This window comes from Cibotium barometz, chromosome 35, assembly GCF_041138505.1.
Source record: "Cibotium barometz isolate CiBa-2024 chromosome 35, ASM4113850v1, whole genome shotgun sequence".
NCBI lineage: Eukaryota > Viridiplantae > Streptophyta > Polypodiopsida > Cyatheales > Cibotiaceae > Cibotium > Cibotium barometz.
The window spans coordinates 38,108,882-38,120,983 of NC_141080.1; the positions used below are offsets into that span (position 1 = coordinate 38,108,882).

General features: G+C 38.5%; 1 protein-coding gene across 1 annotated transcript; it reads right to left on the minus strand.

The window, feature by feature from the left end:
* Window positions 1-1,936: 1,936 nt before the first annotated feature.
* Window positions 1,937-6,275, minus strand: LOC147618415 (DNA glycosylase superfamily protein). The gene is made up of 4 exons (XM_086774853.1): window positions 5,136-6,275; window positions 4,727-4,927; window positions 2,659-2,715; window positions 1,937-2,531 (listed from the first exon to the last, which is right to left on the minus strand). The coding sequence occupies exons 1-4, from the start codon at window positions 6,207-6,209 to the stop codon at window positions 2,247-2,249; spliced, it is 1,617 nt and encodes a 538-aa protein (XP_086630979.1). The 5' UTR covers window positions 6,210-6,275; the 3' UTR covers window positions 1,937-2,246.
* Between the last annotated feature and the right edge of the window lie 5,827 nt (window positions 6,276-12,102).

Sequence of the window (12,102 nt, forward strand, 5' to 3'; positions counted from 1 at the left end):
CTAATCCCTCAAAACACATTTGTTATGTTGTAATGTTCCAGTGTTTAATCATAAATGATACGTTGGTTGATTATTTGTTTCTTTGTCTGCATGGAACCTCTAAGGTTGCCTCGTCACTTAGTGAAAGAGAATAAGATACCAAAGATACCTAAATCATCTATAGGGTGGAAAGAGATTATTGCTAACCCTATAATTTACATGTATCCACCCCTTCATAATTTAAGATATAAAATTTCCCTTGGTTATAGACAAGAAAAACAATAGGGGTGAAATTTAGCCCAAAGGCTAATTTTCAAGGGTCTTCCAAAAGTCCTGGGCTATTTTAGAACCCAAAAATAGTGAATTTTTTAACATATTGGCCCAAGATAGCATTTTTGGATAAATTTTAGAAAAAAAATCACCAAATTTACACTAGAAGTGAGTATATATCCTGAAAATCTTCAAACATTCACCAAAGTTTCCTAAAAACTATACCTTCTATCAAAGAAAGATATGCCAACCCATCTCTCCTTTGACCATAGGATATGCTCCTTATTTTTACCTTGGTGATAGACTTCACACATGGTCATGTCTTAATAAGATAGAAATATGATTACATGTTGATGATAACATGTTCCGTGGATCCAAGAAAGATGGTGTAGAAAAACATTGACAACCAAATTCCATCTTGTCATGATGTTTTGACATGTTCCATGCATCCAAGAAAGATGGTGGAGAGAAACATTGACAACCAAAATAAGGATAGGAATAGTTATCAACATTGAAAACCATGTTGATGATAACATGTTACATGCATCCAAGAACAAGGTGGTGGAGAATATCATTGGCAACCAAAATAAGGATAGGAAAACTCACCCAAAAAAGATATTTAAGGAACAGAAGGTAATGATTCTCCAAACAAGCTAGTAGCCTAGTTTTTCTGAATAAGAGAATTGCATATTGATTCACTTATATAGGAGACAAACAAGGCAACAGCCTTGTTATTTTGGTATAAATCTTTTGGTAATGATTGCACACCACACATTGATACTAAATGAAGAAGTACTTGAAACTTGCTAAAGGCAAGAACTTCTTTTGTAATGTAATATGCATCGTGAAACAAGTTTAATAAACCTCTCCTTGTCGCTTTTGAATCCCATCTTTAAAGGCTTTAAATCCACAACTAGAAAAATACGCCGCCAATATATGTTGGTTGGAAGTTGCATGCACTCTAATTGCACTCAACTTTACATATCCACATATTCAAAACTCACCTCTACATTTTTTCGTATTCTGACACAGTACAAAATATACACCCTTGACTTGCGTCCAAATATGCCTACTCAAAGGACAAATTCCATGCATCATTCCACATAGCACAAGAATTTTGTATCCTTAACTCCACGTCTTCCTAAGTACTACTGGACATATCCTCAACATTCAAAACAAGTTGCTTGCTGGTACAAAGGAAGTTACCTCTTGGGTTTTTGGCACCAAGGGTAGCTCTACTTTGATGTGAGTGGAACAGGTATAGTTATCACACATGGACTTGGTATTGCCTCTTGAAGCGTGGTGCTCAAGGGATCTCCGAGGGTAGTGTTAGCACTTGAGTAGAGACAATATCAACTACTCTCCATTCTTGCTTAGGTTTTAGGGGTGACATGGAGGCAAGGCGCATACCATCTGTACCACTCAAGCCTCACAAAGTCGAGGCATTGAGTTCAATTCTTCTAACTTAATAACATCTAATCTCAGTACCCTTCTCACATCAAAACAAAAAAATAATGCAGCAAAGATGCCCATGTTCGCCCACGTATTATCCCTGAAGGGCAGCAAACCGGCAGCTGCAATTCCGAGTTGTAACCAGGCAAAGATGATGGATAAATAATTCATCTCGTTTGAGGGCTTGAGGTTAAAATATGCCAGCACACATCAATGTTTCACATAGTAAGCAAGCCTTGAGAGAATGTACTGCTTGTTTTCTTCATTGCAAATAATGCGCAAAGGTCTTGAAATAGAATGGCAAGAATTTCTCACTTACAGAATGCCTACCATCGTCAAGGCAGCCCAACGAGGATGAAGAGGCAAGACTGCCCATCCATTTCCCGTCCCATGGGAGGGGAATTCTCTGAAGCCAGCCTCAGAAAATGCTGGCCACTATGGTGAGGAGGCCTCCCTGATATGGCAAAATTCTACGTCTTGTTGAAGTTCTTATGTTCTACTCGGAAACTTTTTTGAGGGCCTTCAGGCATCCAAAGTTTATGGATTCACTGTGGAGCCTCATGAAGATCTTCTGAGGGAATGGATATAAAATCACATGGAGAAGATTCCAATAATCTAGAATTCAAATTAATTAAAGGACAAGGCCCATCAGCTGACTTCTGTGTACGTCTGCCCTTGGCACATCGAGGACACCTTTTGCCATGTGTCACCAGAAGGCAATGTAAATCAAATTTCAGATCATTCGGAATCCGATGGTTAAGATGGTGGTAGGCCTTCTCCCTGTCAGCCTTAGCTGGCACCCAACCAAGCATCTTCGTGATGCGAAATACCTGCATGCTTCACCGTATCAAAACAAGATAGAGGGCTGTATAAAAAAATGATTAAGCTGCTTAAGGAAGGCGATTGAAACAGGCATGAATACAGGGGCCGCTTGTGGAGAAAAACCCTGGCACTTACGTGGGTATCCACAGGAAATTCATTCTGTTGTAGGTGAAACATCAACACACATGCTATCTGGAATATGAGAAAAGAAACCAGTCAACAAAACCTCTCTCTCTCTCTCTCTCTCTCTCTCTCTCTCTCTCTCTCTCTCCACCACACAGAGCATCAAAACCCTCCACCACACAGACGGATTCGTGAGGTTCTCCGCCGACATGACACGCTCCCATAGCAGAGGCCTGACATTCACTCCACCATCAGGTCGGTTCTGGCCGAGGCGGGTATCATCATTAGCAGGTCACAGCATATCTCACTCTTCACAGGATCATCTGTTGATCACATGTACTGTCAGATGTTTCCATTTTACTTTTTCTTTCAGTTTTCCATGGCTCAGTATATCCATGGTACCATTGTATTACTTTTGGTCTCATAGGCCCTTGGGGTCTTCCAGACGTTAATATAACTTTTTCTCCCCCCCCCCCACCGTATGTGCATGAGCCCGTACCCATGCCAGCGTGAGCATGAGAAGCTGTCAGTGCGTGCATGCTGCCAGAGCTAGCACACAAGCGTGAGGGTGGATGCATGCACTCAAGCACCAAAAACCATAAGGACTCCAAGTCAATTTTTTTGCTCATGGCTGGCAAACCTACACCTCTTCCAATGAGCATACCCATTGATTCCTTCTGAAGACACTTCCCATGCTGAGTGCTCCCTACAGAATTATAATTATGTGAGACATAGGGTCCATTGGACCCCCAATTAGGCACTCGGGCATAAGCAGGTAGTAGGAAGTGAGAGGTCGACTCCTGTGATTCCTTGAATTTTGTTGACATTCACTTGGATCAAGATTTCCAATACTATTACAAACGGTACACCACTTAAGAGATGGCCAGAGCAACGCACATCATTTCCTCCATAGTCACATGTTCTCTCCTCTGATAGACTGGTTGCAGAACCACCATGGTCTCGATTCCATTTGTAGATTTGAGACCCGTCATTTTAGCTTGTGCTACCAATTACCTTTCAAACTGTTAGATTCTGTGGCCTCTTCTTCCTCTTTTTGGAGCTTGACTTCTTGAAGATGATCACCAATAGGGGGAGAAGTTTGGTCCTTAGATCATCAAGGATTTTGGCGAGACTACTTTCAAGTAGAGTAATTCTGTATGAATATGATGTATCAAACCTCGGCACCCACATATGAGGAGCTAGCAACTCCAAAACATCAAAGGAGAATCTACGTCAGCTCAGCTGTGCTTCACACTCACATTGCACACAGCAGTGGGCTTGCAATCCCATGTGACTGCATTGCAAAACTGCACCAATATAGGGACCTCACAAACAACATTGTAAAAACCAAGGTTACAGTCTTGCAAATGGGCCATAAGAGACTGCAAAAGGACTCAATAGGGAGGCAACTGAAAGGCATACACTTGCACGAGGGGACTTTCTGAAGGGCTAAAATCCTTTGTGAAATCCACAGCAACAGCCACCTAGCCAAAGAGCTGCATTATTAGCACCCTCTAGATGCATCCAGGTACAACTTCCACATGTCAAAACTACAACACATCTCACTGGTCAGGCCAGCAGCCATGTATGAAGCACCTTCTTCGGCACCCAATCTCCATCTCTTGAGTGAAACCAGATGAAGGATGATGAATCCGATATGTCCAGCCTCACCTCAGTGTATTCTGGCTAAACTACAACGTATCTCACCGGTCAGGCCAGCAGCCATGTACGAAGCACCATTCAGGGCACCAAATCTTCCATCTCTAGAGTGGATCCAGATGGACGATGACTCCAGTTTCGAATGCTGTCCTGCCTCATTCAGCATTTTCTGGCTAATCTTGCAGTCAATCTTCTTGACATAAATGCCACATTTCAGCAGACATTACCCGACAACAGCACCCTTGCCACAGAACCCCCTTTAGAAGATATCTTGCAACAGATCACTCACCGATGCAATGCAGAATGCCTCCTTTTAAAGCTTCTAAACCACATTTCCTTAAGAGCTAAATTTACATATCATGGACATGAAATATATGACTTCCAATGGTTGCAAGCCAAAATGCTATATGAGGAAACATACCGTCTTGGGTCCAACACCCTTAAACCGAGAGAGCTCAAGCTTAATCTCATCTGCTGACATGTTATGAACATATTCCAGACAAAGTTTCCCTTTCTCACGATGAAGAGTACTCAGAATATTCAAGATACGAGATGTTTTTATTTCAGCCAAACCTCCACATCTAATGGCATCTTCCACAGCCTTTGGACTAGCCCCATAAACCTAACAATCATCAAGCCCGCAACAAGAAGGATTAGAGCTTAAAGCACAAATATTAGCGCAGGTAACTGGAAAAAAACAGCAATTATTTAAAGGTTGGCCAACATCCAAACAAGATCTCCAACCCAAACTTGAAAATTGGCCTACTCCCAAGAGCCAACTCTCGAGAGCCAAACAAAAGCTCCAGACAAACACAAGAAAGGGTACTCACCCCCTCCCAGGTAGGAAAGCTGGCTTTCAGCGATGCAAAGGCCCTTCGGGAATTTGTATCTGTAGTATTCTGAGATAGAATGGTGCGTACAAGCGCATCTAGCACAGTGTGGCGATCTCTTGGATGACCTGAAGACGCAGCTTCATGTGAAACAATGGATTTGGAACCCTTAGAATCCCTGGCAGACCTAGAGCCCTCCTCTTTGTGGTATTCCAAGGTGAGCACCTGAGAGTCAGAGGTTCTTGCAATCCTGTGTTTGGCATACTCTTCAAGAGGCCCATGGAGCTGCCATAACCGGTGCCAGACTTCACTGCACTCTTCTGGTGATGGCCTTGTAAAAGAGGGGTAGGGGCCTTGATAGACTACAGCAGTGTTGATGGCATGTGCTAATGAGCCCGAACCCGAGGGAGCCACATACAAGACGTTAGATGTTTGAGCCAGGGGGGGCACATCCAATACCCTACAGCTATATGCATGCGGAGCCATATCCGGAACCCTAGAACTATCAGACTCGGTGCTCAAAACCGAAACTGTAGAGCTCTGTGTTATGGGATCCACGTTCAAAACCCTATATCTCTGTGGAAGTGGAGCCGTATCCAGCACCCTAGTACCTTGTGCATGATGAACCCCTTCCTGCACAGACACTGATGCCAGGCCATGCTCATTGTCATACCTGGCTTCTTCGTTCTTCCGCAGGGCTCTCTGACGACGCCTCCTATAAGTTGCTGGAGGCTTGCTACATTCTTCTTCCTCTTGTTCTCCTTTTTCGGTGCTCAAGAAGACATTGCCATCGCTGCTATACTCAGCAATGAGAGCTGCTTTAGGCATGGCAATGGCTGTCTTACGCCGCCTCTTGTTGGTGACCTGTAGGGCTCCATCATCAAGAGTTGTAGGCTTTGCGTCTTCACCATCATCGAAATCGAGCTTGCGCCTGCTGAAAGTCCGGCTATGGCGGAGGTGGCCCCGCATGTCGGTAGACGTGAAGACGACGGGCGAATGCGCGATACAGAGAGTCGAGCTCAACAAATGTGGAAGAGCGAAGATGACCGAGCAGGAGGGCATACATGAGCACATTCCTGTGGCAGCAGGCGGCCGTACTATGTGTGGTGGCGGAAACTCTTGACGTGGCTCCTTACATCACCTCACATGCCACCTTTCCACATTTCAATAGGGCTGCAAAATCTTTTTTCAAAGGTTTATTAATCTCTTCGAGGCTATTTCTAAGGTTTTTTTCACTTGAGGTTTTGAACCTTGGTAGATTTTATTCTTTATAGGAGTTTCTCTGTTCGAGTCTTAGAACGAGTGTGCTCGCTTCTGACCCCGGCTCGAAAAACAAAACAAAATCCTACTTATAGCAATTTCTCACACTTGGGTTTTTTTCACCGCCACGGCCCCTATGCTCACATTCATCTCTCTCTCTCTCTCTCTCTCTCTCTCTCTCTCTCTCTCTCTCTCTCATACGTCATACGAGAGATGCCTCTCTAGGGTTGTGAGCCTCTCTCTCTCTCTCTCTCTCTCTCTCTCTCTCTCTCTCTCTCTCTCTCTCTCTCTCTCTCTCTCTCTCTCTCTCTCTCTCTCTCTCTCTCTCTCCAAGACACCCCCTCGCCCCCCCCCTTTCCCGCTTGACACCCCCTCACCCTCTGCCAAAACCAACAGCGCACCCATCTGCACTCCGTGCCCTCAAATTAATAGAAACATCATTTGTAGCTTGTCCATAGCATAGAACAACACAACCTAAACCATGAAAACCAGCTCAAATTTAAAAAAAACAGCATTTGTAACTTGTCCAGAGCATAGAACAGCACAGCCTGGACAACTGGACAAGAGCATAGAATAGCACAGCCTAGACAGCTCAACAAGCTGTCCAGGCTGTGTTGTTCTATGCTCTGGACAAGCTACAAATGTTTTTTTTTTAATTTGAGGGCATGGAGTACAAATGGGCGCTGTTGGTTTTGGCAAAGGACAAGGGGGTGTCAAGCTGGGGGAGAGAGAGAGAGAGAGAGAGAGAGAGAGAGAGAGAGAGAGAGGTGCGCAAGATAGAGAGCAAGGGAGGAGGTGTCTATAAGGAAAGAGAGGACCAATGTGCGAGTAGAGAGAGGCTGTGAGGAGGGGGTGTAATTTAATATGTATTAATACAATGGGCGGACAAATGGCTCACTAATGTGATCCACACCAGGGCTTTACACACTTGCTAGTTGCCCACCCTACTAGGGTAAGGGAGTTTACACCCAAAAGAAATCTCTTTTTGATTTTGCGAGAGATTGTTATGGAACTATAAATGCCTACATAGTATCGAACCAAGGACCTCCCTTTAGGAAAGCACAAGCACAAGCACTCTCTAGGCATACCCAAAAGAATTTGAGTGCAAGCTGACCAAACGTGATCTTCTTTTCTTAACGCAATCATGTCCACTACAATATGATTCAAGCTTGAATGTTTTGCACCATGTTTTTGATGTCATAAATGCAACACCCCAAGTTATTGACCAATGGTTTTTGCAGGCAAAAAATTGGTTATAACAAATTATCGGCCCTAGGTTTTTTGGCTATGATAATATCTTGACATTGTCCTTCCAATGATACTTGGTCATCTAAGTTTCTTACCATATGATGATTTTGACCACTGGGTTTACCAAACCCTCACTTCTTGATCATATAAGAATGTCCACTTTTTTAGAAATAGGAGGTTATGATGGATAAGCTTTACTAATGTAAGATCACAAGTACATTTATATACCCCTAATCTAGTCTCATAAATATTACTTTGACTTTTTTCTCCAAGGAAGTCAAAACATTTGATCAACATTGTTTACTTTTATTGTTTGTTGTATAATGTCCAAGGCTTGAAAAACTAATCCAAGTACGCTTTACAAGGAGTTTGGTTTTTTTTTTTTATGTTCGTAAAAATGGGTGGATAAAAAGAGGACAATGAAGCTTTTAAGTTGAGATGCTTATTCAAGCAATAGCTAGATGAGAGATACTAAATCCATCCTTGGAGGTTGAATTTGAAACTGCTTTGAAGGTATATGGGTAAACCTTTTGAGATGCATAATGATATTGGCCTTTTATCCTAATGCCCCAACATTGAAACACTAGTATGAAGGAGCTTTCCCTCACCAGTGCACAACTCAAAGAAAAAAATGATTTTTCCTTAGAAGTTGTAGGATGACATTTATAGGGTGCACTATTGTCATGCCTCCATATTGGAGATTTTTTCCTTCTCTTGTTCCACTCCAAGTGTGATTTCCTTAGAAGTTGTAGGATAACATTTATCGGACACACTATTGTTATGCCTCCACATATGAGATTTTCCTTCTTTTGTTCCACTCCAAGTCTTGAGGGGTTCACCTCTAAGAAATTTTATGTATCACGTGCGTTCAAGGGGTATTTAAAAAACCCCTTACACTTACATACTTGAACAAGAGAGTGAAATGCTATAACTGTCAAGGATTTGGACATCGTAGTATAGATTGCCCAACTCCTTTTGGATCAAGGTTTTCAGGGCAGGGAAATCAGGGATCAAGATTCCAGACTCGAGCCCCTTCCTTCAAGAGTAATCACGGTTCTATCTACCAAAATCAGGGAAATCCCAGAGGTAGACCCTCTATCCAACCTGTAGTTTCAATCCAAAGTAATGTAAGACCTCCAACTCAGAATAGGGAAAGTCAAGGAGAGTTGTTCCCAAATCGGCCGTCCACTTCCAAGGCACTAACGCTGGAAGTGATTGAAGAAGAAGAAGAAGATGAAAGAGATCATACTCCACCTGCGAGATGAGGACATCTCGCGTTTTTAACTGGGGTAGAATGTAAGATTCCTCCGCAGCCTCTCAGGATGTCCAGTATCTTTCCCTGTAATCAATCCCCTCTTCAGAAATATAAAAGATCTTGTTTCTGCCCGTTTTGGCCTAGAGAGAGAAAATGTTCTAGAGAGAGATTATTCAGATTTTGAATATTTTTGGATAGAAAAATTTCTCATATTATTAAAATAAGTTCCCCTAAAACTGAAGTTCAAAAAGATTTCCAGAAGGTGCATTAGAAATCAAGTATAATCTACTCAAGAGGCCTTATCCTAGGGGTCCAGATTTTCGAAAAATTTTAAATTAAGGTTCCTATGGGCCAATAGGATCAATCCATGTGTGGGGAGGAGATAAATCTAATTTGTAAAAGAAAATAACCAAAAATGAGTAAATGCCCACATAAGATGAAGAGTTGACTATGTACAAGGTTTATTAGTAAAAAACTATGAGTATTACTAAAAAAATGAGATATTTTGGGTATAATGATTCCATTTTGACACATGTGTAAGGAAAGGGGATCCCTTCAAGGAGGTGCCTACTTCACATGCTTGAATGAGTTTTAAACTCAAAAATAATGTGATATTTTTCTCTCTCCTCTCTCTTGGATCAAACCGAATAAAAAAGGAACCAAACTAGGTCCAAATCTAGTCCAAATTCAACCAAACTGAATCTAGAAAATTCTAGAAATCAGTTGGTCTTGGTTAGAGCCTCCCTCTCCTATAAATAGAACCTGAGCCCTTTGTAAAAAAATAGGAGAATTATGCTATGCCAGAATCATGCTAAAATAATGATAATTTTTACTATTCTCTAAAATTCTCTCCAAATTGAAGAAATTGGAGCTTCCCTCCTTCTTCAATCTCCATTGGTGGCTCCATTAACACACCAAACCAATAGATTGGTTGGGGGCCTCTACCGTGATCAAAGAATCAAGCAATTTGTAAGGTAAAGTGTGAATTTTGATCTTTTTTGATAATTTCTCAATGTTTCTCTCTTCTCAATCCTTCTCAAGCTTGAGAAACTTAATTGGAATGGCTTTTTAATGCTATTGAAGTTAATTGATGAATGGTAGAAAAGAAATACATAAATTTTCATTTATGCTTAATTTTAATGATTTTTATGATTTTTGTCTTCTCTAAAATGAAAATGATGTTATGCCTCATTGAAAAAAGGCATTCCCCTCTCTCTTTAGTAAATCCAACCATTCTTTATCCTAGATGAATGATTAATGGATAAAATCAAGTTTTTCATAATGTTTCTCTTAAATTAGTAGAAATTGCTTACATTAGAATGAATTACATACTCTTGGTGAAACTCTAGTTGATTTTAGAAAGTTAAAAATTGAAAAATGGTCAGCCATACAAAGGAGGTTATGGCGAAATTTTCTACAATTGTGTAAAAATAAGTTTTACTTTTTATTCTAAAAGTGTAATTCCTACTAAATTGGATTTATGCATGGATAGATGCATAAAGAATTTAAATTAATCCAAAAAGTGTTATTTTCATCAATTTTTATTTTATGCATAGAAAGATGCATAAAGAATTTTATTTTTAATTCAAAAGAGTGATTTTTATCATAAATGATTTTATGCATAAATTAGATGCATAAAAGAAATTCTTTTATATTAAAAGAGTGATTTTCATCATAAATGATTGTATGCATAAAAGATATTTTTTTATATTAAAAGTGAGATTTTCATCATAAATGATTTTTATGCACAAATGAATGCATAAAAGAAATTCTTTTATATTAAAAGAGTGATTTTCATCATAAATGAATGTATGTATAAACATATGCATAAAAGATATTTTTTTAATATTAAAAGTGTGATTTTCATCATAAATGATTTTATGCATAAATTAGATGCATAAAAGAAATTCTTTTATATTAAAAGAGTGTTTTTCATCATAATTGATTGTATGCATAAACATATGCATAAAAGATATTTTTTTATATTAAAAGAGAGATTTTCATCATAAATGATTTTTATGCACAAATGGATACATAAGGAAATTCTTTTATATTAAAAGAGTGATTTTCATCATAAATGATTGTATGCATAAACATATGCATAAAAGATATTTTTTTATATTAAAAGTGAGATTTTCATCATAAATGATTTTTATGCACAAATGGATGCATAAAAGAAATTCTTTTATATTAAAAGAGTGATTTTCATCATAAATGATTGTATGCATAAACATATGCATAAAAGATATTTTTTTATATTAAAAGTGTGATTTTCATCATAAATGATTTTATGCATAAATTAGATGCATAAAAGAAATTCTTTTATATTAAAAGAGTGATTTTCATCATAAATGATTGTATGCATAAACATATGCATAAAAGATATTTTTTTATATTAAAAGTGAGATTTTCATCATAAATGATTTTTATGCACAAATGGATGCATGAGGAAATTCTTTTATATTAAAAGAGTGATTTTCATCATAAATGATTGTATGCATAAACATATGCATAAAAGATATTTTTTTAATATTAAAAGTGTGATTTTCATCATAAATGATTTTATGCATAAATTAGATGCATAAAAGAAATTCTTTTATATTAAAAGAGTGATTTTCATCATAAATGATTGTATGCATAAACATATGCATAAAAGATATTTTTTTATATTAAAAGTGAGATTTTCATCATAAATGATTTTTATGCACAAATGGATGCATAAGGAAATTCTTTTATATTAAAAGAGTGATTTTCATCATAAATGATTGTATGCATAAACATATGCATAAAAGATATTTTTTTATATTAAAAGAAAGATTTTCATCATAAATGATTTTTATGCACAAATGGATGCATAAAAGAAATTCTTTTATATTAAAAGAGTGATTTTCATCATAAATGATTGTATGCATAAACATATGCATAAAAGATATTTTTTTTAAATTAAAAGTGTGATTTTCATCATAAATGGATTTTATGCATAAGAGAAATTCTTTTATTCTAAAAGTGTAATTCCTACTAAATTGAATTTATGCATGGAAAGATGCATAAAGAATTTATTTTAACCCAAAAGTGTTATTTTCATCAATTTTGATTTTATGCATGATAAGATGCATAAAAGATTGAATTTTAATTCAAAAGTGTCATTCTCATTTAAATGAATTTATGCATAGGAAGATGCATAAAAGATTGATTTTTAATTCG

What these genes read in the sequence shown, in the direction of transcription:
- LOC147618415 (XM_086774853.1), bottom strand. Translation starts at nt 6,209, where the DNA reads ATGTGCTCATGTATGCCCTCCTGCTCGGTCATCTTCGCTCTTCCACAT. An exon ending in GCTTTCCTACCTGGGAGGGG is followed by an intron (nt 4,928 to 5,135) that starts GTGAGTACCCTT and finishes GATGATTGTTAG; the next exon opens with GTTTATGGGGCTAGTCCAAA. An exon ending in AATTTCCTGTGGATACCCAC is followed by an intron (nt 2,532 to 2,658) that starts GTAAGTGCCAGG and finishes TGAAGCATGCAG; the next exon opens with GTATTTCGCATCACGAAGAT.